Source organism: Siniperca chuatsi, linkage group LG14 (assembly GCF_020085105.1).
Source record: "Siniperca chuatsi isolate FFG_IHB_CAS linkage group LG14, ASM2008510v1, whole genome shotgun sequence".
NCBI lineage: Eukaryota > Metazoa > Chordata > Actinopteri > Centrarchiformes > Sinipercidae > Siniperca > Siniperca chuatsi.
In genome coordinates, this window is record NC_058055.1 from 16141854 (window position 1) to 16166734 (window position 24881).

The 24881-nt window shown below is 39.5% G+C and overlaps 1 protein-coding gene across 5 annotated transcripts in view; it reads right to left on the reverse strand.

The window, feature by feature from the left end:
* Positions 1-977: 977 nt before the first annotated feature.
* caln2 (calneuron 2) overlaps positions 978-24881 on the reverse strand; it is a 30653-nt gene continuing 6749 nt past the window's right edge. For all 5 annotated transcript variants that reach the window (XM_044223403.1, XM_044223402.1, XM_044223404.1 and 2 more), the window contains exons 3-6: positions 20679-20822; positions 16433-16545; positions 8561-8714; positions 978-4114 (exon numbers count right to left, since the gene is read on the reverse strand). In XM_044223403.1, the coding sequence (XP_044079338.1) occupies positions 3987-4114; positions 8561-8714; positions 16433-16545; positions 20679-20822 (539 nt within the window). In that variant the 3' untranslated portion in view covers positions 978-3986. The remainder of the gene's footprint in view (positions 4115-8560; positions 8715-16432; positions 16546-20678; positions 20823-24881) is intronic.

The following is a 24881-nucleotide window of genomic DNA, read 5'->3' on the forward strand; positions in this document are numbered from 1 at the left end:
TTACACTTAGTATAATGCCTTGTTTGTCCACTTAATGGCATGTTTTGGTTCATTATCTGGCGGTTAATGGGGTTCAGGTGCATCTGCTATGAAGCTGTTCTCACTTGTATTTGACCTATGCTCCATAATTATCATGATTTAGAGTGAGCGCTGATGCCAGCACTGTGCCACAGGCAACTCATTTTTGACACAAGTTGCCGAAAGTGTAAATTAACCTCCTGTTCACCAGGCACTGCATTAAGCTAAATAGAGTTTTTAAGATGCAGATCTCATTGGTAGAAGGTTAACCTTTGCGTGCATGTCTGTTACACCCGCCAAGGTTAGTCCACTCGTGCGACATGACCTGCATGTATTGTATGAATGTGATGTCAGAGCAGTGAGCTTTCTGCACTTGAAGAGGCTGCTCTTCTGATTCACAGCTCCTTTATGGACGCTCTGGTACCTGCATGGGGAAGCAGCAGTGAGGGGAGCTCAGTTAAAACCACGCTGTGTTGTGTTGTCATTCTATTTTTAGGGTTGGTATTTAAAATGACACATGAAACGATGATAACAAGTGACAATTAAAGCAACAAGCCTACTTTAGACTAAGTTTTACTATCATTAACTGAAAATATTTATGCTCAGCAGCATATTGTGAGACGAAAGTCATGTGTAATTTAGGTGCCTTATTTAAGAATGTTTTACCTTTTTATGTTGCTGGGTAGCATTATTTTGTCATTATTGTTTTGTACATGTATTGTTCTTGAGCCAAAATATGAATCTGAATTATTATAGATACTCATGGCACACACATCTTTCACAAGTAAACACAGATGCCTTATATTTCTATAAAAAAAAAGGTTTTATTGCATAAACATATATGGATATATATTTTTTTTAGATTAAACAGATTAAACTTGTTATTTGCATTTTTAAATATCCATTCAGTTGGTGACTATTGCTGTTTTCTTTCTCCTTTTCTAAGCAGCATGCCAAGGTTGTATTACATATCTGTGTTTAATTTTATCTCCATACAATCTACAAGGTAAAAACATGTTTTGGTAAAAACAAATCTCAAAAGCAACTTTCAAAAACATGAAAATCATGAACTGACTCCGTCCTGTTACAGATGTACAGTATAATAATGTAAACTTCAAAAGTGTTGATAAAAGGTCTTTCAAACGAGATTCCCTTACATAGCCATGCAAGGATGTCTGAATGGCACAATTATTAGAGAATTGTTAAGATAAAGTGGTCTATGCTGGTTTCAAAAGGACCATGACACTAATAGACAAAGGTGAAAACATGGTCCATTGGTCAAATGTCAGTGTGCTGAGAATATCAAAGACATAAACAGACTTACGAGGATAAGTGTAGCATACATTATACAGCAGTTTATACGGGACTATGAGGCAGTGAAAACAGTCAATAAAAACCTAATGTGATTAAAACACACAATATTTTGTATTCAATGTTAATTTTAACCATCCAGTGCAGCCTACAGACTCTACCCAAGATGACGTGAAACAGAGATGATGATGATGATTATATGACCTTGTATTTGCATATTTATGAAAATGCCCTCTCCTGCACTCTGATTTGATTAATAGCTGGTAGAAACTAGAAAAAATGGCTATTACAGTATAAACTGGAAAGTCAAATATGTGACAGTAGTACATACATACCTACATTTAAACCAAGGCTGTGCCACCACAAAGAAAGATTAAATGGATTTCCCTGTCTTTCAGACATGAAAATCTAAACAACAACATGCATACTGATTTACAGTATAATACATTTTTGCTGTGATACTTGATCTTACAAAGCTATTTCTTTATTTTAAAAGAAAGCCCTCTCCCTTTTATATTTTGTTTAACCCCGGACAGCATATAAACTCACATGTTTCACATTAGTGTGATTGAAATATCTAGTTTTGTTTTTCGTCCACCCCGGCAAAAGACAAGAGAACAAATAATCTCTCCAAGGTATTAATGGGAATGAACCAGCCTCCAATCTAGTAATGTCCTATGGGAGCACCATGCAATTTAGGAATCCACATATGCTGCTGTTATGGCATATAATGTTGCAATCAGTAGTAATGAACACCAACAAGTATATGTCAAAGATGGCATCTCCATAGGGCCAGGCGATGTGGTTGAAATAACTGTCACAAAATTAATGAAAATATTTTTAAGATATCTATTAATATCACAAAATAATCACATATTAAATAATTGAAATTATAAACGTAATCTGAGGTGATCTTAGTTTTGAATCACAATTTTCATGGAATCCTTTGTTTGGACAACAGAAGTTTGGAAAACAATAACAGAATATGAACATATAATTACGATTCTGTTCCAACGACAGTAGATGAACATGACATCTCTTTATTGCCCAGCCCTACGCCAACATAAAAAACCCCATTTTCATCCGCAAATTTAATCTGTGGTGTCATTGGGATGTTCAACCTGGGCGGCTCCATTATAAAAGAAGAGGAGCATGATTGTAAACTCTTACAAGGTCTTTCCCAAACTTTTTCATCCCAGTCAGCTTAATAAAATTGTAGTGCTATCAGATCTGAACCATAAAACATAGCTTTGACCCCAGAAACTACCACAGGTACTGCAGCAGTCACCTTCAGTCTCTCATCCAACTGTTCACTGGTGGGAAAAAAATTCTATTTCAATAGAGACCAAACTGCCCTTGTGATACTGACACGACACACATCAAAGCTCAAATTCAGTGGTGTTGTTCTTCACTTCTGAACACCTTGTAAACATGGTTGTTCAAGCGTTTAGCTGCAGTTCTCATTTTAACCACTAGAATGCAACCTTTTCCAAGAAAACAACTGTACCTACAGTATATCACAGCTCTACTGTATGTCCCTGGTTTATCTCACTAGTTTCTACCCTTCATACATTCTGCTGTTGAGAATAATACATTACACAAGCTAAGTAGTACTATATATACAGTGAAATCAATGGGATACTGGAGTTAGAGTAATGTTTGGTATGGCAGTGTATATACTGGCATACTTTTGTGTGGTTTATATTTACCACAGTTGGGCAGTATTACAATGAGATGCCGAGGTGAAACATTTTCTACCAACACATAACTAAAAATATCGTAATTTATCTCAGCCTGGCCCTATTATTAACCCAAACCATAGCTCCCCTGTCATTTGATTTGATGTTGCTTGTTTTTTACCTTCATATGTTTTACAGCTTTCTCTGAGCTTAAATTATGTATGTGGACAACACTGTGTTTTACCCACCCACACAAATGTTAAGTGATCAATCAATCAAGCATTCAGTATTAAGACTAAAGAGTAGAGATAGTGGGACAGTGATGATTCTTTTGTGGTCCCTCACTGAGTATTGAGTTGTGCTCCTTGTAATCACACATAAAGACGTCATGTGCCCCAAGATTAGTGTCAAGGATGTTGATATTTCACAAAAAGTGTGGTGTTTATACATGACTATATGAGATGTGAGGGATTTACTGTGTATTAAATACTTTTCCCGACATTCAGTGCCCACATTCACTCAGTTCACATTCAACGTGATTTCTCTAGGGTAAATATGCAGTTGTCCATAATAACCATTGTTTGTTTTTGAAATTAGGAATGGCTCAAAGCACCTGATAAACATTTTTCGGTAATTAGAAAATCAAGGTTAAAGGGTGGTCTTGGTCACGAAAACAGCAAAATAAAACTCTCTATTTATTGTCACGATTAATATAAAAACATAATTCTTTTCAATTTCCAGTAACTCCAGTAAAGTCCAGTAACTCTACATGGTGACATCTTCAATGCAAAACAAATATATCGCTCTTCATTTTACTCACATTGTCTGCATCTACAAGGTAAGTTCAAATTAAACTAAAAAAAAAAAAATCAACTGATTGTTTAGAGAAGTGCTTGGGTTGCGGCTGGTCCAGCTTTGGCTGCAAAGATGTGAGGTCATGGCTGTTCTGTCCACTCCCCATGCTCACAGTGCAATTGGTTACTCCATGCCGTTCCGCAGCATCTGATTGGCTGCGATAAGCATGACACTGATAATGAAAGCCATAGCGAAGGCGCAGATCAGGCTTTTCCTGACACACGTCTGCCGATTCTTCTTCTTGGGATGGACTGAGAGGAGTGAAAGAAAAGAGAAAAGAAAGACAAGTGTATAGTTCTGTTAACGCAAGAGTTTCTACATGTAATTCTTTAGCCCAAGTTTGTGTCTCTCATGTGATGGTGATTAGTTAATTAATTGATTAGTTTACTGACTTCAATATAATAACACAACTTCAAAGGAATAGTTTGACATTTTGGGAAAAACACTTATTTGCTTTATTGCGTAAAGTTAGAGAAGAAGATCGATACCACGCTCATGTCTGTGTGTTAAGTATGGAGCTAGAGAGAGACCGAGAGACAGTTAGCTTAACTTAGCATAAAGACTGGAAGCAAGGGAAAACAGCTAGCCTGGCTCCGTCTAGAGGAAAAAAAAAAAAAAAAAATCAGCCTACCTGCACCTCTAATGCTCACTTAGTAACACATTATATTATTATATATGATTTAATTTGAAAAAAAAAAGGCCAAAAAATAGTCCAGTACATAAGCCATAAATAGTAGTTTTTACGCTTTGATTTTTGTATGGATAACGAGATAAAACTTGTTAATTAGTGAGCTTTAAAGGTGTTGATAGGCAGATTTTTTGGACAGAGCCAGGCTAGTTGTTTCCCCATCTCCAGTCTTTATACTAAGCTAAGCTAACCACTAGCTGGCACTAGCCAAACAATATTCGATAAACAATACAATTCTGTCAGTACCTAAATTGCCACAAGGTCATGTACCAGCATTTCAGGTAAAATGAGTCAGTGCACAGCAGGAGAAAGATCAAGGAGGCCATTAACTTTTGCATCAAACACTGTCCTTTAACAGTGACAGGAGTTACGATCTCCCATCCATATACGACCACCTGTCACATAACCGAAGCTCACGTGATGACACCTGAGCCACTTCCATTTGCTGAGTGAAGACTGTGACATGCAGTCCAAAGCTCTGAAAAAGCTAGTAAATGGACATTTGAGTTGAGACTGTTTTGTTACACAGTGTTCCCAAGATCAAGAATGAACTCATGTTCATGTGAAAAAAGTTTAGAATTAAAACTCTGCAGATTGACTAATAAACTTTGCAGACATTTCCATAATCCTCAAAGTCTCTTCTGTTGTGTCTGTATTAAAAAAATCAGATTCATGTATAGTGAATGAATTGTAACCTGTTTGTCAAGGTGCATCGCAGTTCATCCAAAACAAATATTGATGAAATAGCAGCTAACATTTGTAGTTTCCATGTTTTGCAGCTTATTTCTGTGACCCAGATCAACAATGGAAGTGTCTCCAATGTAAAAATTATGAATACATGAGAGTCACAAACTGGTTGACAAAGACAAGAGGAGTGAGTTGGAATTTTTGTTCTGTTACCTATCTGTGTAGGCTTAAAGGCCATTTCCCCCTACCCAAAGACATCATCTCTGGAGACTGAAAGAGGAAGAGGAGTAGACAGATTTGTCCTCCAACAGGCCTTGCAGCAAGAGCAACAACTAAAAGTTTCCTCTCTGTCAACCCCCTTGTCTGAGAATCACACACCGCATCAATAAATCAAGTCAGAGCTCTGAGTCGTGGATCTAAGAGGGACTGTGAAAGGCGTTGAAGTCCCACTGGACAGGAAGAAGATGGGAAGGAAGCATGCATGAGAGAGGGAAGTTGAGGATGTGGGAAGAGCGTTAAATGTGGGGAGTCATACAGCTGTTCTTTACAAGAGTGGCTCTATACCTCTTCATCTCTTCTTTATTCTACCCTGTGCCTTCTTTTCCTCTTTTTGCTGTTCTTTTCCTCTCCCTAACTACTCGTCATGCCGTTCCCTCAACACCAGAAACTTTGTAAAAGAGAGTGCCTAGCCAGCACTTCCCTGATCCCTTCTTTAGCCTCTTATCTGCTTCTTCACTGTCCCTTGTCTGCTAAGTTTCTCCATTTTCTCCTGGCTGGCTCTTTGTAGGCCAGTACCCAATGGATTCATTAAGACTTTCCTAGTTTTCTAGCATGTTTGATCTGTCTTTACCTTTGTCCTAGTCTAACTTGTGGATATTTCACAGCAGAAAGGCAATTCCTAGCTCTGTACCATAACTTACACAGGGTCAGATTAAGGTTTGTGTTTCCCTCTTCTCCCTAAAGCAACATAACTTGGTCTTATGTCACAAGAAAAATGCCTTCTGTGTTTTACTTGAGCACTCAGACATTAGCAACCCATCAACCCTCTCATTTCTGGCTTTGAAACTCAAAGGGATTTATGCATGGCCTCGAGATGAATAGATTTGATCATTTTAACATTTAAATATATCTGTTTTCTTGAATATGCCAGCATTCTTGATCTTCTCTCAGGATCACCACCTTACAGATGAAACATCTGTGGTGGATATTCATGTTGGTATAGCAGCAGATTAAGGATTTCACCTTGAATTTTGCAAATCATGACTTAGGAAGTCATTTAAAAGTGTGTGTGTTTAAAAGTGTTATAAATTTTCAATTATTACTAATCACCCTCAACACTACACTGTCTTTTTCACCCTATTCTAACTGATCAAAGACTTCAGAACGAGTTATTTCCTCTCTCTGTCTGATCTCACTTTTCTTAACCTTTCTTCTTGCCTTCACACTCCTCAATATTTTCCTTCTCTATTTCCCTCTGCCGCCTCTCCTAGTGCTGCAATATGCTTATTTGCATTCTTGCCGAGAGTTAGATGAGAAGATCGATACCACTCTCATATCTGTATCCTGTAGTATAGAACTAGAGCCAGGAGGCAATTAGCTTAGCTTAGCAAAAAGACTGGAAGCAGGGGGAAAGAGCTAGCCTGGCTTTGTCCAAAGTTCAAATATATGCCTACAACAGCTCTAAAGCTTACGAGTTAACACGTTGCATCATGTTTGTTTAATCCCTACACAAACAGAAATTTAAAAACAATAATTTATGGTTTTATGGCGATTTACAAATTATTTGTAAGTAGCAAATTATTTGTTTGAGTCTTGTCACTGTGAGGTTGCCAGGCAACAAGCTGAGACTCCAGGAAGTCACGTTTTTCACACCAACCACCAAATATGTCAACTTAAGCGTGTTAAGTTAATTTAGAAAAACCTGTACAGCTGCATTTCACTATTTTTATGCATTTAGCTAGGTAGCCTAGCTAGCTATGTGGGAAGATGACATCGCTATTCTTAATTCTCCCAGCTAAACTATGATTGGTTGACTGTCTCTCATAAACAGCAGAAACATTCATCAATGATCATAACACCAGACCTGTTTGAAATGCTGAACAAATTAGAGATGTGGGTAGTAATTTAGAGATCTGGAAACAGCTCTTAGTCTTTATGCTAAGCCAGGGCTGCCAAGTTTTCAATTTTGTTTGGAGTGAGATTTGGTGTCGGTGAAGTTGGTGCATTTTATGAGTAAAGTTCAGCAGCCAAATGTACAATTTTAAAGCATGCATAGATGAAAAGCTAAGTCAATAATCATGGTCAAAGATGAGCTCAATAAGTGTGGTTAATCAGCATACTTGCCAACCTCCAGACATCATAGCCTAAATCAGGAGACCAAACCTAACAGTATCTGGGGATCTTCCACCAGAAAATTGTTAATTTCAGAGACTGTATTTCTGCATTCTGAGTAGGCCTAATTTTGTTGCCATGGGTCCCGCAGGATAATAATAATCTATCTATCTATCTATCTATCTATCTATCTATCTATCTATCTATCTATCTATCTATCTATCTATCTATCTATCTATCTATCTATCTATCTATCTATCTATCTATCTATCTATCTATCTATCTATCTATCTATCTATCTATCTATCTATGATAAATACCAATGCATGATGATGATGATGATGATTTGATTTTCAAATTTGTAGTGGTGGTTCTAGCATCACATTACTGGTGAGCCTAGTTAATTTAAGTGAGGCAAAACTCTGCATACATGAAAGGTGTTTTTAGATTTTGGAGCGGTGTGTGTGTGTGTGTGCATTTGTCAACTAAAAAAGAGTCCTGTGTGCAGAGAAAGGCTATTTAACATATAGTCTATAATTATATTTTTTCATGAAGGAGTGGCTTTGAGGCTTCCTCTTATTTGGCGTGAGATTTGTGAGATAGGTTTGAGAGAGATGAGAGCTGTTGGTAACTCTGTATAATGTTAACCAAAAATGTAAAATAATGTTATATTAGCTACTAGATTGCAGCATTGAGGTACAATTCCTTTCATGACTTTGCATAGGAATACTAACCTAAAAACTTATTGTTGGGAATCTCAACAAAGTTTCAGAGCGACAGACAGAGCGCCCCCTTAAAAAGTTTGATTAAACATACAGTTAGTTATTTGGATTAATGTTAGGAAAATGATTTGGTCATTGATACGTTTAGGCCTATTTGATACGTTTAGGCCTACTTATTTCATTACTGTGGAAAATATCATCTGAATTACAGTACAAGATTACTTTTTATAACCACAGGTATTTATAACAGCAAAGAACAGCTTCCTCACCTCCCTCATACTCAGGGCAGTTCCCTGAGGTTTCATTGAGGCTCTCTTCCTCAGTGATGATGATGTTCTCTATGTCCTTCATTGTCAGGTGGTCCCGGAAGGCGTGGAACAGCACCTGCTTCAGCTCATCCAGAGACAGCTGCTGCATGTCAAACTGCAGGGGCACATAGCGATCAATGCAGAGACACAGTCATCCACAAACTGGCTTTATGAGGGCAGATAAATATAGAAGATAAGAATGAGGTGTGAAATGTACAAGCTGCAAGAAATTATGGCATGTATGAATTTGTGTTTTATTGCTTAAATGTGTAATGTACAGGTAAATAAGTAGGAAAGGTGTCAGTTGTAATGTAATGGAAGCATGTTTGCCTATGCATCACTGGTGCTATTTTTGGGTGCCTGAATCAGTATGCAAACCTACATGCATACATTGATAAAGGTGGATAACGGAAATACTGGCACATTTACTTCCTAGTAGGTGGTTGTATTCTCAGTTGCGTGAGCATGTTTGTTTCAAATTATTTATGACCATTCTGAACAATCATTGACTTGAAGTCTGAATCTTAGCCTCTGTCCTATTCCCCGTTTGCCCTTCCAAAACATCACGTCCTTCCTGTCTCTCGAGCAGATCTCCCTCTACAATTTATAGACGCACATGTACACACCATCCTCAAACCCACTAGCATCAATGTCTGGATTATTTACCTCACTGACAGCCTCAAATACAATCAGTTGCTTGGTTTAACACAACAGATGGACATACTGAGGCAGGCGAGGCAAAGAGGAAGAAAATAAGGGGTTGATTGAGAGAGGACGAAAGAGATACAGTAAAATGAGAAAATAGGAAAGTATGGTGAGTTCAGAGAAAACTGAGACGAAGGAAGTAGTGGGAGACACAGATGGAGAAAACAGAACTGGCAGACAATGATGGTAGAGACGTAAAAGAGTTATAATGGTGAAGAGGAGATGCTCATTTCAATGAGGGAACAATAATCCCGCTCATGCTTTATTGCCATGCTCACTAAACACTAAAAACAACATCTTTCATGCTCAACCATCTTAGGTAAAACAACAGATATTGTTTACCAACTGATGAGAGGTTAGAAATTGGTGGGGAGCAGTGACTTCCTGGAGTCTTGTCATCACTGTGAGGTTGCCAGGCAATTAGTGGACACTCAAGCAAGTCACTGCGCCCGGCCAAGAAATAGTCGAGCACATAACACCCTGTAAAACCGCAACATATCGTTTTTCCAATTTTTTTTATACTACATTGTTTTTATACATATCAAACAAACAAGATAACATGTTAATTAGTGGGCTTTTGAGGTGCTGATAGGCAGAATTGAAAGAGCCATGTTGCTTCCAGTCTTTATGCTAAGCTAGCTTCATGTTTAACTGACAGATATGAGAGTGGTATTGATGTTTTCATCTAACTCTCAGCAAGAAAGCTAATAAGCGTATTTCCTAAAATGCCAAACTTTGTCTTTAATCAGATATACTGATTCAAAGGTGGGGTATGCGATTCTAATCCAATACACATCTTTTTGTCAATTTCAGCAAATAGCTCCTCACAGTACACTAGCTGTTCATTCTGTGTGTGCGCTGAAAAAAATCCTGTGTTTGTACACAGTCCTAGCTCTGTAAATGGGAAATAACAAAGTGGCTCGGACTGAGCCACAAAACATTATTCCAGCCATTCCAGCCATGATTTGTGCGTCAGGTAACATTAAATGATCTGCCTTTCTAGTTACTTAGGACTTTCTAGTTTGCCAAGATATGCTGTTGTTGGGATGTTAGCTATAGTAGCAGGAGAGTTGTGAGTATCGCTGTCTGGAGCTGGTGTGCTGGCTGGTCTCGTTCTCTCTGGCTGTTAGCATTGCAGCAGCAACTGTAGGGACAGTTTGCTAACCCACAACCTAGCTAACGTTAGTTACATTACTTGCTGTGTCATTCGCTCTATATCACGGTATTTGTCATGGTATTTGATTTCTCCAGAATTGCATACCCCACCTTTGAAGCATAATTTGTTTTTATTTTTTCACGTTCTTAAGTGCATGTGTTTAGATAACATTTAACATTTGATGGTTTTGTAGACGAAACTCAGGGATTGTTTTGGCATTTGTATTGCAAAAAAGTTATTCCCAGCTCTATTTATTGGTGTTCTCTGTAATGTCACATTACAACACTGCAGCAAAGCAATCAATGGACCGTAACCAAGATATCAATGCTATAATTCAGAGGTAGGAAATTATCTACCAACATACATACATGATAAGAAACACATACACACATGCAAACACACATTTTATGTGCATTAAACCTGGAATTTTGAGTTGGTTCATTATGAATTGTGCATGTCTGCTTCTGTGTGGACTGATGCGCAGCCAAAACGCTCTGAAAATTGGTTCCAATCTAACCATTCATGCTGCCTTTTCAGGTGATTTACACTGTAATTATGGAAAAATGCATGTGGATGCATACACACACACACACACACACACACACGCACAGGAACAAAAACAAACACACACAACATTAATAGCAAACCGTGGACATTGCAGTAAATAGAAGAATAATGTCACACATAGACAGACAAACACACTCATTAAATCGCTCAGTCTCTGTCTGGTTTTCTATCTCCCTCTCACTCACACAGATCCACACGAACACATGCAGATACTCTATTTGGTAGCTAAGGTAAAAGAAAACAACCCAAAAGAGCTTGGATCAATATTATTCACAAACTTAGATCAAACTAAACAACATTTTTCTTTCCTTTTTGAAAGGACTTGCTTTTTTGCATAGCAGACAAACAAAAGTGACAGGAGAGCATAAAGCTAGAGGGGCGGTCTGACACAACAAACAACATTACAGCATCATAAATGTATTTGTGATCCAAATGTGAACAAAGGTGTTGTTCCACCAACAAAATGTCAGGATTGAAAGCTGTTGTCACTACCATCTTGATTGACAGATGTTTTAAACATGGACTAACACTCGACAACTTCATCTCAGTTTCTAATATTTTCTGATGCTGTTTAAGGTTTGCTTGCATCAGTAAACATCATGTTTGCAACCACAGTTGCAAAACGGGCCTACATTTTCAATAATGATGATTTTTACCTACATCTCAAATTCTTCTATGAATTATGTGATAATACTTTTTTTCAAGTTGTATGGTCAAACTAAAATACAGATTGGACCTTTAACTGCTCTGACTCATGCAACCTTGAGTGGCACTCCAGGGCAGAGAAATACGTAGTGGCAGCAGCGATTGGAGGGCCTGAGCTGCCTGATTTCTGCTCTCCTTCTTGCCAAAGCTGTCTCTGCCTTGAATGGATGCTGGGAAATGGAGGAACAACTCTTTGGACTGCAGCCGCAGGACAGACAACATGACAGCTCAGTACAGGAGCACGGAGAATGTACAATGTTCCTGTCTGTCTGTCTGAAGGGGGAAAAGCCACAGTGGAGCCACTACCTGTTACCAACCAACAGAGTGATTTCTCCCTCTGCCCGGTCTCTGAAGGACATCGACCTCCACACAAACACACACACAGTGACGAACAGGGGATGCAAAGACTCGAGAGTTTACCTGTCAGAGCATTTTGTCTTTCACTGAATGAACTCAAATATGTAATGTGTGTGTATTTATGTGCCTGTGAGTGTGCATGTGACAGCAAAACAGCAGGGGATCGGAAGCAGTGACCGGTGACATACTGAAGGAGCCAAGACACATCAATCAGAAGAACAGGTGCTTACACGCCGTCCCTCCCGTCTAATCCTGCCTGCCCTCGAACAGCACAAGCTTGTTTCGTCAGTCGTCCACCTGCTTTGTCTTGTGACCCTTCTCTAAAAAGTCACCCAGAGTGACAACCTTTTTCTCCTGTTTTTTGTCCAGCAGCAGTTCTGTCAGGGTTAGGTGACACCTTCAAGTTCAAGTGAAGTGAAGTCTTTCGCTCGGAAAACAAACCACGCCTGTACCAAAGTGCTGTAACCAAAAGGAAAATGTATACACAAAGATGCACACATGTGCCCCATATGTACACAAATACTTACACACACATAGAGGACACATGTTAGCATAAAATAGTATAAAACTGCAGGTAAGATAAGTTATTTAAAAGGCTACAGCCAACCACAAATGAATAATAGATTAATTAGATCCAAAACAGAATCAATCACAGTTGTATGCGATGTAATGAAAGACAATTGCTAAAAATATCAACAGATTTTGTCAAACTGAAGCAAAATGTTCCACAGTCGAGGTGCTGAAACCGAAGAGGCCCTGTCCCGGTCACTTTTAAGACACCTGTGTTAAAATAACTGCACTTACATGTATGGTAATAGGCGCTGAGCAATGGAGCAAGTGGAACAAATGCATTTTCACCAACTGACAAAACAAGTAATAAAAAAAATCACACATTTTTGGACCACCATCGCTGATCGTTTGCCACATCGTGCTTTGGCTGTCAATCACAGTCTGTCAATCCACACAGGAGTCTGACTGTTTACAAAGGTGAAAAACATGCCGTTTAGTCTAACTGCGATCATGGACTGAAAATAGAACATAGGAAAAGATAGGCTAGTGTATGTTGAATGAAAATGGACTTTTATGAGCCATGCTGTTACATTCAACAAAGTACACATAATCTTATAATGTGTCATTATTATTCATCTAACTGTAAGACTGAGTAGGGCCTATACAAAATTAGGATTATTTTGGAAATTATCCTCTGTATCAACAGATGCAGAGGGAAGCGATAAGTCTGTCACTGGGCAACTATTGTATTCTGCTTCCTTCACCCTTCTTTTCAGTCTCTGCTTTAATTGATGAAAACACTTACAGTGGTCGAGCTAAAAAACTACAAGTTAATGGTAGAAAAGTTTGGTAAAACTCCTAACTTGATTTAACTTTGACTTAACATTTGTAATGTAACTTTTGACACAAATGAGTGAGCCTGGAGAGACGTAGGTTATTCAAGTGCTTAAAATGACTTGTGTAAGTTTACGTTTTTCTAACAAGCGTCATCTTTCAGTCGTACAAATAACGACTATTCTGTCTTATTCACAAAGGCGTAAGGAGAGTCATGGTGTTTCTGTATATTACTGCATAACATCTTGGGGAGAAGGTCAAGGTGAATGGTTGGGCGTACAAAGCATGTTACTTTGACACCCAGAGACCCTGATGTCCCATTTCTTACCATCAGTCAATGTTGGTTTCTTTTAGGCATGACCACAATCTTTTGCTAAAGTTAAAGGAGTAGTTCGACATTTTGGAAAATATGCTTTTTCGCTTTCTTGTGAGAGTTAGAACCAGGAGACGGTTAGCTTAGTATAAAAAGTAGACTATTGCTAGGCAACGTAACATCCTGGAGTTTTGTCGTCACTGTGAGGTTTCCTAGCAATCAGCAGAGACTCCAGGAAGACACTGCACCTGCAGAAGAAATAGTCCTGCACATACGTAATTCCCCGTAAAACCACAACTTGTGGTTTTTACACTTCAGTTTTTCTACCAATTAAACAAACTATATATAACGTGTTAATTAGTGAGTTTTAGTGGTGCTGATAGGTGGATTTTGTTACTGTTGGACAGAGCCAGGCTAGCTGATTCCTCCAGTTTCAAATCTAAACTAAGCTAACCGGTTGCTAGCGGTAACTTCATATTTACCATACAGACATGAGAGTGGTATCACTCAAAATGGCCAGTTGTAATGTTAAAGAGTAACTTAACACCAGGCTGAAAAGCAGTCTTTCACTGCGCTCTCTGGTAGAAGGTTTCAAGCCTGTTTCAGGTGTTTTGTTGCACCTGTAACCACACCCAACAGTGATGTCACGTGGTCCTGGAGTACATCTGTACATCACTGCAGCAAGGTGAGAAATCATGCTTCTGGAGGTCAGCAAAAACCCCAACCCTAACCCCCCGACAGACAGGGTTAAACATGCTTTGGTGGATCTTGTGGTGGCAGTAGCTCAAGTGGTAGAGCGGGTTAGGCATTTATTGTGGGGTTGGTTCAGTCCCCGATTTCTCCTGTCTACATGTTGTGTCAACTGTCCTTATGCAAGAACCCCAAAACTGCTCCTGACTGCTCAGGCCATGCTACAGTAGAAAATAAACAGAAAAACAAAAATGTTTTTCAGATATTTCAACAGTACACTGAATCAAACAAGCAGGATACAATCACAAGGACATACAGAATTTATTCAACACACACACACACAAATGCACACATGGAGGGAAATCAGAAGAAGTCAATCAATATACATCTCACTATGTGAAGATATTATCTGAACATACTGAACTGAGTCATTATGGCCCACCATGTTGTTCCTCCTTCTCCTCCATCTTAATCTTTTCATAACAATGACTCTTCCCTCTTCCTGTCTCCTTCTGAGGTCTGTGAAATATAAACAGACACATACACACACACACACACACAAAACGCTGCTCTCACAGTCCTCAGAGACACACTTTCTCCCACCACTTCATCCCCCTTTCTCCTCTTCCTCCTCCTCTCTCTTCCTATATTCTTTTGCTCCCTGCTTTCATTGCTCGCTCTCTCTCTCCTCTCCTGCTTCTCTTCTCTTCTGTCGTTCTCTCGTTTTTTCCTGTTTTCTTTTGGTCGGACTCTCTCTTTGTGGGAGGTGAACATTTTAAATCACCCCTGAGACGCACACTGTCTGCGACCTTCATGAATCACAGTCTCTCGTACCTCTTCTTTCATTTTCTTCCACTCTCCTCCCTTGTGGTTTTCCTTTATATTCCCTGTATCTTTATGTGGGGCATCCCCCGCACCACCCCCACCACCCTCCCCATCCCCACATATTGTCCAGCTCGCTTCGCTATTTTCTCATCTCTTTCAGCCTTGCTGGCTGGCACACTGTAGTCCATTTTGCTCCATCCCTCCTTCATAGATGCAATGTGTCTCATTTATAAAAGGTGTTCTATTTCATTCAATTTATAAAAAAATTATCTTGATATTAAAAACCAGTTGTTTTTTGCAATAGTTTTATTTGTTTTCTGATGTGTGAATAGCAGAGATAGTTGTTTTTTTAATACTTTCTGAAGTGATTGCACAATCAAATCTAGGATAAAGAATGTCTATGTAAATGTGGCCCAGTATGTGTGTGCAACCTGAAACGCACACACCTCCTCATTTCAGTGAGTCACCCTCTGAATGTTTCTCCTCTCATTTGACTCAAGGAAAGCAGAGAACAGCTTCCTAAGAGCTGTCACCCTGCTCAAGCAGGCATCCTCATACCCCCCCCCACACACACACACACGCACACACTCAAAACGATGCACTTTTCATTACTGTGGCAAGTCTTACCTAAGAGGCATGAACAACACTCTGAGAGCAGCAAATTTTCTGTCCGGAACAATTTTCAAAAACAAAGGAAGCATGTTCAAAAGTATGTAGATGAGCCTTAATCACCACTGATCCCAGTTTGGACATTTGAAATCACACAAGCTCAGACTGTCCCCATACAGGGGAACATCCCTGAAATCTTTATTATGGTAATACCTTTACACAGCACTGTGAATGATAAACACACACCCAAACCCAAAAAAATACACATACTCAGGAGGTCTCTTTTCCTTCAAGAAAAAAGTCTCTGTTTTTGTCAGAGAACAGGAGAAGCGGGGGGGGGTTGAGAGTGTGTTTTTGTGTGTGTGTGTGTGTTTTTGCACTTAAGTAGGTGTGTGTCTATGCAGAGTCCCTGCAGAAACTAGGGCCGTGCTGAAGGATGTAAGAGTTGCTCTGACTGCTGAAATACACAGTCAGATAAAGTAAGAGGAGGTGTAGAGGATGTAACTGATAAATAATGAGGATTGTGAGTGATGAGAAACAGACTCCAGCTTTAGTCTTTCACCTGCCAGAAGATGTTGTCGATGGTGTTGCCCAGGAATCCTTCTCTGTTGTCGGACGACAGCAGTTTGGGCCCCAGTATCGTCATGAACTCCTCAAAATCCACCTGGCCGTCCCCTGCAGGCAGGCGCACACACACACACACACACACACACACACACACACACACACACACACACACACACAGAGAGAGAAAGGCAGGGAGACAGACCGGGACAATAGAAAATCAGATACACAGCCAGGAAGGCTGGCAGACCGGAGCTAAATAATGCATTTTATGCTGAAGTTTATTTGCATGCCGAAACAAAGAAAAGCGCCTTGAGATAGATCAACAGATGGATGTGCCCTCATCCATGAACACACATGCATCATCAGCACTAATTCACCTTTCAAATAAGGTGTGTGCACCTGTGCGAGTGCGTACCCGCATGTGCCTGTGAGCGAGCGATTGTGGGATCGTTTTTGCGTTGAAGCAACAATTCAGGGAACATTTTGCAAAATTTAAATTCAAAGGACACAACTTGTAAGTGTTTGCATTATGTATTCTACTGCTGCATGTTGTTAGAGATAGCAATCAACAGCCAGCGTCCCGTGGAATTAATACTCAGTGAACATCTCCACGACAGCATGTCTTATAAAGTGAGTTACTGCATAGACTTATTATATTATATATTGCCAATATTGATATTGCCACCAGTTTACAGCATTATCTAATGTTCTATTTATTGTTTGTTATGATAAGTAGCATATCAGAAGCATTAGGAGTCTGCTCTAGTCCCAGTGCTGCTGTGTTAGTATTGGTAGTAGGATAACACTTTATTTTATGGGTCTGTAATTTCTGAATCATTTCCAAGAAATTCCTGGGAAATAACTATGTAATTTGGTACTACTTACAGGGAAAATAGAGACAGTATTCACTTTGTACTCCTGCAATGAATGAATTCTAATTAACTGCTGTGAATTCCTAGAGAGTCTTTTAGTCAGTGCACAGCAGGCCAGATGAACATGCAAAAATTGAAATTTGAAATTTGTCAAAAGTTAAGCATACAAGCATTCAACATGTATGGAGAACTACAATGAGGTTTCATTAATGTTGGGTTTAAATGGAGATGTTCTTTTAAGGAAATTATTTCCCCCCCTACAGTTAATGCCAGATTGCACTTTATTAATATCGAACAGCATCAGTTCTCTGTTCTGAAACCTGACTGCAGTTTCTCAAAAATGCAGCTTTAAACTAATAAAATATAACCTTATATTTTAAGACTACTTTGCCTTAAACCTGAAGAAAGGATAAAAAGATAATGCCAGAGATTAAAATTTGTAAAGGAGGGTTTTAATGACAATAAATTAATCATCTGAAGGACTGTGCAGGTTGTCTAACACCTGATAATAATTGACATTCTTCAACTAATTGTGCCTGTGACTGCTTTCAGTTCATTATTTACAATGATATCGACCTGATAGAAGTCAGAGGTATAGGATTTTAAGAGAGACACTATCTCTCCTCAGAACAAATGGCTGTGCTGCTCTCAGATGGTCAGACTACTCATGGAAGCGAAAGCAAAAAGCTTTTAGCTTTGACCTTTGATATTTGCCACGGGCTGTGGAATCAAGAGCAGGCAGATAAGAACCAGTTGAAAGATTGACTAGCTTGTTTGTGATGCAGGGACTGCTTAGGAGTAATTGCAATCCTCTGTGAATTTACAAGCAGAGCTGGAGTTTAAGGAGCAGGAGCAGACAGGTTCTCTCTTTATTGTCTCCAGGGGGATTTGTTTTTGACAATTGACCACCTGCTGCTCTTACGGCAGTTTAGGAACAATTTTGCGGGAACATTTTGAAGAAAGCTCTAACTCAAAATCCCATTTTGGCTCAAGCAAGTGAAAGAGGCATTAAGTTGTGTGTTTTTGGCATCATTTAACAGTGTTTTTCATTTACATCACATTAAAATTCAACACAGAAATATTCATATGGCTTGCTTTCTTGGGAAGGAAAATATTCTTCTTCAAGACACAACAACTATAAACAAACATTGTACACATGCAGTATGTGTTAAACATCCATACACTTGTCCTTATATGAAACGGTTCAAAAAACAAAAGACATGTTCACTGTCCCCTCTTTTTTTAAACTGAAAACACAGACAACATCCTATCAAACTAAACAAAGGGAAGTATAACACAGCAGTCCACAAACACAGACATTTCTCTCCTTAAATAACCCAGACTGCACACAGCCATTCAATACAACTTCAACATGAGACACAAATCAAACACTCCAGTAAAGAAAGTTGAGTATACCAGTTACATCTGAATCTACCAATTCATTATCCCAGGTGCCAGTACAAATGTAGTCAGAAATTCCCTCTATTAAGGCCAGAAAGGAGCCTCAGACTTGTTTGAAAATATCTACTCTCCACATTACTCTGTATGTAACTTGTTCAAATGTAGCCATTTTTGTCATCAGCTCAATCCATTCCTTAAAACAGCGTGGGTTAGACGGTTTCCAGTGTCTCAATATCATCTACATCCTGTAGATGATATTGCCAGACGGACCCATAACCTCTTTCGTTCACTCACAATGATATTGTCCGGTAACAGACCCAGAATACATAAGGCTGGAGATATAATCACCTATGACTGAAACATTTATTCAGGAGAATAATAACATCCTCACATAGGTGTTCATTCTTTTCTCAGAATACATGTGTACAAGAGTACCAGCTTCTTTCTCACATTTCCAGTAGGTCTCACTGTTCCTTAGTTTTAGTTTGGCTAATTTACTTGGGGTATAGTAGCTTCTATTTAGCAGTTTATACTGAATAAACTGAGATTGAGGTTCAAGTGAACAAGTATGCCAAGAGGCAACAAACAAATTTTCTCACCCACATCTTTTTCCCAACTTAGTCCCAAACCTTCCAAACGGGGTAATTGAACATATTGAATAAGCCCATAACACCTTTTTTTATGCAAAGTTATATGGAACAACTCCTGATAGTTATTCACTCTTTATGTCATCAAATGACCTCATTCCATTTTCCCTAACCAAGTCACCTAGATGATGGATTCCAGATCTGGCCCATTTCTCCCACATAATAGTTTCCTTGCCTATGAGTATTTTTTTTGTTATACCAGATAAAGGCTTTAGGGGTAAGATATGAACTAGCTTTTATCATTTGGTGAGTCCTTGTCCAAGTTTCTTTGACAAAACATAATACTGGATTCTTAAAAGGTACTGGCTTTCTTCCCATTTGAGTCAGGAAAGCCTCCAAAGAAGTTGGGGCTACTAATTCTTCTTCAGTCCTTACCCAGGTCGGCACCTGATCAAGGGGATTATTCATCTTAGATCATTTGGAAAGTGTAAATGCATATTGATACTAGTCTATTTCAAACAGCAATAGACCTCCACTTTCTTTAGTTGCAGATAATTTAGTATGATTAAAGCTTCCCACACAAAACTCTCAATAACAGTATTATACAATTTCAAAAAGTTGGGTGGAACAGTTAAAGGTAACATATATTTAATGTAATGAATCTTGGGAGAGATGATCATCTTAACTAAATTAAACCTAGCTAACGTTAGTTATATTACTTGATGTGTTGTTGTTCGCTCTATATTATGGTATTTGTCATGGCATTGGATTTCTCCAGAATTGCATACCCCACCTTTAATCCTGCCTAATAAAGATATATTCATTTTAGCACAATTTTGTAGGACAGGTTAAATTGCTTGAATAACTGGAGAGCTATTAGTTTGCAATATCTTTTCCAAACTGGGTGTTAATTTAATCCCTAAATATGTCAAACCTGATGGCATCCACTTTGTCACAACTCTCTAATGGCTGGGGGACATATCTTAGAAAGAGGGATGGCCTCTGACTTAGCCCAGTTAATTGTGTAAGCAGAGATTTCAGAAAATGAATCAATAATGGAAGATCTCAGATGCTGCTGCTTACAGATTTCTTGAAACCAAAAGATATCGTCGGCATGCAAAACGAGCTTGTGTTCTTCCTGGCCCCTTTGAATCCCTTTGATATCTTTACTTTCATGCAATACAATTGCCAAAGGTTCTAAAAACAGGGCAAATATGTGCTTGTGCTGACAATGCCGATGTGCCACAACTAAGGTTAAATGGGGATGACATAACTCCATTAGTAAGAACCGCAAAACTCTGTATTTTTGCATATGTGTTCGCATGTGTGTGTGCATGCTCTATGCATGCACCCAAGTGTGTGTCCTTATGTAGTGCCTCACCATCCATGTCCAGTCTCTGCATGATGATGGCCAGCTCCACTTCACTGGGCATGTAACCCAGGGAGCGCATGGCCATGCCCAGCTCTTGTTTGGAGATGAAACCATTCCCATCCCGATCCAAAACACGAAACGCCTCACGGATCTCTGCACGACAAACACAGAACATATCACTGTACATCACTGTCTGCCCGCCTTCCTCTTTTCTTTCTTTCCTTTGGGGAAATAAGACATGTTCATATTTTATTGTTATAGATCATTATGGTCAGATTTCATTCTGTGAGTATTTTATTAAATCTATTATATATACATACAGAACTAATTCTATAGATAAACAGTATATTATCCACTTCAATCCATTCAAAGTGTGATTTGTTTGTCTTGTTACTGCTGATGTGTGAGTTTGTGGTTAGTTTGGGACAAGGTTGGCAGGCGTGGTGAAAGATGTGTCTTTCACCTCTCCTTTACTTTTTCATTTTTTTCTTCTCCTTGTTTTGTCGTAAAGGTCGGGGGCTCATCACAGCAGATGATCATCTTTATTCGTTATTGCCTGTGTGTGTTTCCCTATTTTATTCATTTCCTTTTATTCATTCATGTTTGAGATGCTGTGACTGACTCTCTGAAACATTTGTCTTGTTATTAGAAGGTTTCTTTGCATTTTCACTTTTCAAGTGCAATCATTCTGACTTGTTATTTGTAAAATGTGTGCACGTCAGTATTTTTCAAATTGTCTCCTTGACATTCTGTGTGTTTGTGATGTCTGTTATCATTTCCTTTTCTATACTGCTTGTTACACTACAGATCTGGTGGTCGTGTGAATAATAACTGTTGTCTCTCAGGAGCAAAGTCAGAAATAGTGTGATGTTGTCAAAACCTCTTAGGGAGGAGGTCGGGGTGGATGGTTGGAAGATCAAACTGCATGACTTTGACACTGGAGACTGCTGTGTCCATCCTGTCTCTTATCTCCATTCAACATTGGTTTCTTTTAATCATTACCACAATCTAACCCTAAAGTGGTTATAATCAATATTTTTATGTCAACAATGGATTAAATGACTACTGTATGTGAAACATGACATGTTCCCCTCAGCTGTACGGAGATTCGGCTAATTGTTTTCCAGCCGACAGCTTTACTGTTTTTGGTTCAGTCTCGCCACTCTCCAAGCTCTAAAAACAAACTGTACGCTACATGCTCAGCACCAAACAGCAGACAGTAGCATCCAGCTGGTGAAAATAGTGGAACGTTTAGCAGCTAAAGAGGCAAATATTCCTCAGGAGTTGATAGAGACCAAAAGCAGAGCTAAATGAAAGTGAATGTTGGACTTGCATGTGCCAGGTGGTGGGAAACACATGAATGCTAATGTTGCTCCGTATCTGCTGGATGTGTAAATAAGCAATTGTTTGCTAACATGTTCACCATATCAACTTAAAAGATGATGGTGCGTCAGTGTTGTGTTTAAGTGTCCAATCTAACAATTTAATGCAGGTTTAACCAACCAGTCTTTGCGCCTAAACCTAACCAGACCTTAACCATAATGGTCACAGACCAGAATCATATGACTCATTTGTAACTATAACAAGGTCGTCTTGATAACAGGGGCACCAGATCAGAAAATGCTCATATGGGTTGATTTGGAGGGCAATGACAAACAACCTACTTGCTGTTTAGGTTTGAGGACTTGTTGATTTTAACAGATTGTGATGATAAAAATTTCCACAATGTTTCAGTTGTATGTGTCTTCAGCCTCATATTATCCCAAAATGTAACAGTGAGCCATCAGATGGTGTCAGTGAGATGGACTAATCCATGAGATAAAATTAATGATTAACAGATTTAAGCAGGTCTGTAGATGGTGCTGAAAGGTGCTTCCCTGGTGCTGATAACAGGCTTTCCCATTAATCGGAAGAGCTGCAACCTTTCTCTCAGGCAAGGTGAGGGTGATCTCCTGATCTTCCTCCCTTCCTGTCCCACGCTCCCTCTCTCTCGCCTTCTCTTTCCTTGTCTCTCTTACATCTTTATATACTTATTGTATTTTCCAACCCTCGAGGGGCCTGTACCAATCCCTCTACACAGCACAATCACTACCAGCAATGCCAAGAGCATTTCCGACTCTCTCCTCCCACATAAAAGGCCCTTCTAACTTGAAATCGTAAGTAAACGCATACAGCTCATGAGGCATCTATCTGTTTGTGCAGCACAATTACTCAAACCTCTGAGGGCCTTCTTACAAAATACCCTGGTCAATCTCCGGCTAATTACCTGTCAGTCAGTTGGCACTATCTAAGTGTGGGTGGAAGCGGGAAGGCGGAGCATAGGGCTGGGGTGGTGGTGGTTGAATTTATCGACTTGATAAAGACGGCAAAGACAGGACAGACTTTGCAAGTCTTTATTCAACATCTTTTCACGGGCAAGCACTCCATTTTTCTGTGGATCTCTACACTTCAGGGGTGGGAGAGGGTGGCAAATCAGCTGGCATTCAGCATTTGTGCAAATCTTTACAGGAGAAATATAATCAAGAGGAATAATAGCCTGCTGCATGGTGGAATTTAAATCAGAATTTCCCCAAGACTACTCCTTTTCCTAACTGAAACAATGCATTTTATGTTAAGTTCATCTCTCCCTGTCTCTCTCAGGCTGTGTGTCATTAATATTCTCGTCCTGATGTGCTGCTCCTTCCTTCCTCTGTGTAATAGTCTAAGTCCGTCTCAGATCTGCCGCCTATGTCTGTCTTTGCTCTGTCAGTTGTGCGAGAGCTGAACTTCAGTTGCAGCCCCCATCTAAGCCTGTAAATATCCCCTACGGCTGATAACTAGACTCGAGCACCGTGCCACTGCCTCCCATCTCTTTCACTAAATAAAGTGAAAATCAGAGGCGAGGGACTGGGAATGTGGGTGACTCTGCGGCCTCCCAAAACAAAGTGAGATGTATTTGTATGCAGCTCTACAGTGAAGAGTACAATTTCAATAGGGTACGAATGAGGTGGCCTGTGATGTATTACTGTGCAATGCCTGTGTTTGTTTGTGTGTGTGTGTGTGTTTGTGTATGAGCATGCAGCCCCGCCTGTGTGTTGTTGTGTATTATGAAGTCAACCCCCCAGGACTGTACATGTTCTCACTGTGATTGATGAAACGCCTCAAAACCTGAGAAAAGGATAGTGGCGATCCAACACAGGGGTGATTAACTAGTCTTCTGTCTGCGCTAACAGATGATCCTAGAAGGACCTTCAGCATCTCTCTGAAGTGGGATTAGGAGTTTTCAATTGCTGGCAGCAAATACCACAGATATTTTGTCCATATCAAACAATCCCATTGGTTGCGTTGGATCTGTGGCTGACAGGGGCCGAGATAATGCCTCATCAGAAGGTCTGGAGTCTAAGAGTCCAAATTTAATTTATATAATAGCTCTACATAGGTCCAAACTACTTTACCCTTCTCGCTGTCCTTGACAAACAAAACACAGACAGAGGCCAACAGGACTAGTGATGATGAGACGTTTCAGTCACTGTACCAGGTCTGCTTTCAGTACACTAAATTAACTGTTTTAGTGAACTGGGTTGAATCGAGTTGTGCACAAGGGACATTGGATTAAAAGATTTATGCGACAAAGTACTTCATTCGAGCAAACTACAATAGGCCACATGTATAAACACAAACAAACAGCCTCAGACAGAAACACACTCTCATGCTCTCAGTCCTCATGCAGTGACAGGATTAGCTGTTTCCTTCCCACCAAAGCAACCCATTTCAGAAATATATGCACTCATCGCAGTGTAGAAGTCTTTGTTTTGTGCAAATCAGGACCCAAAGGTAACGACATACAGTATGCCTGGATCCCTGAGCCTGTGGTCAGTCTTGCACTCGCTGAACACACACTGAATAGACTGTGTGAGTAAAACACTCTCTGTGTCAATTTAAGCCAATTTAAAGGAAAACTGCAGGTTGTTACTACTTGGGTTTCATTTTCTTAGCGCTGGCCATTGGTTATGATACATTTGCACTCACCAAAGCAATTGCTGAGATCTGGGAAGAATGCTTTAAATATGTCCAACGGCGCAAAAAGCACAAGCAGTCAGACGATCATACAGGTTGAAAACAAACTGACAAGTTTGCCAGATTAGATACCTCTTGATTTGGAGGTAATACTGAAAGTGAGTGCACCTGTAATGATACTAATAATCCCTAATACCAATGCACAGGAAAGCTGTG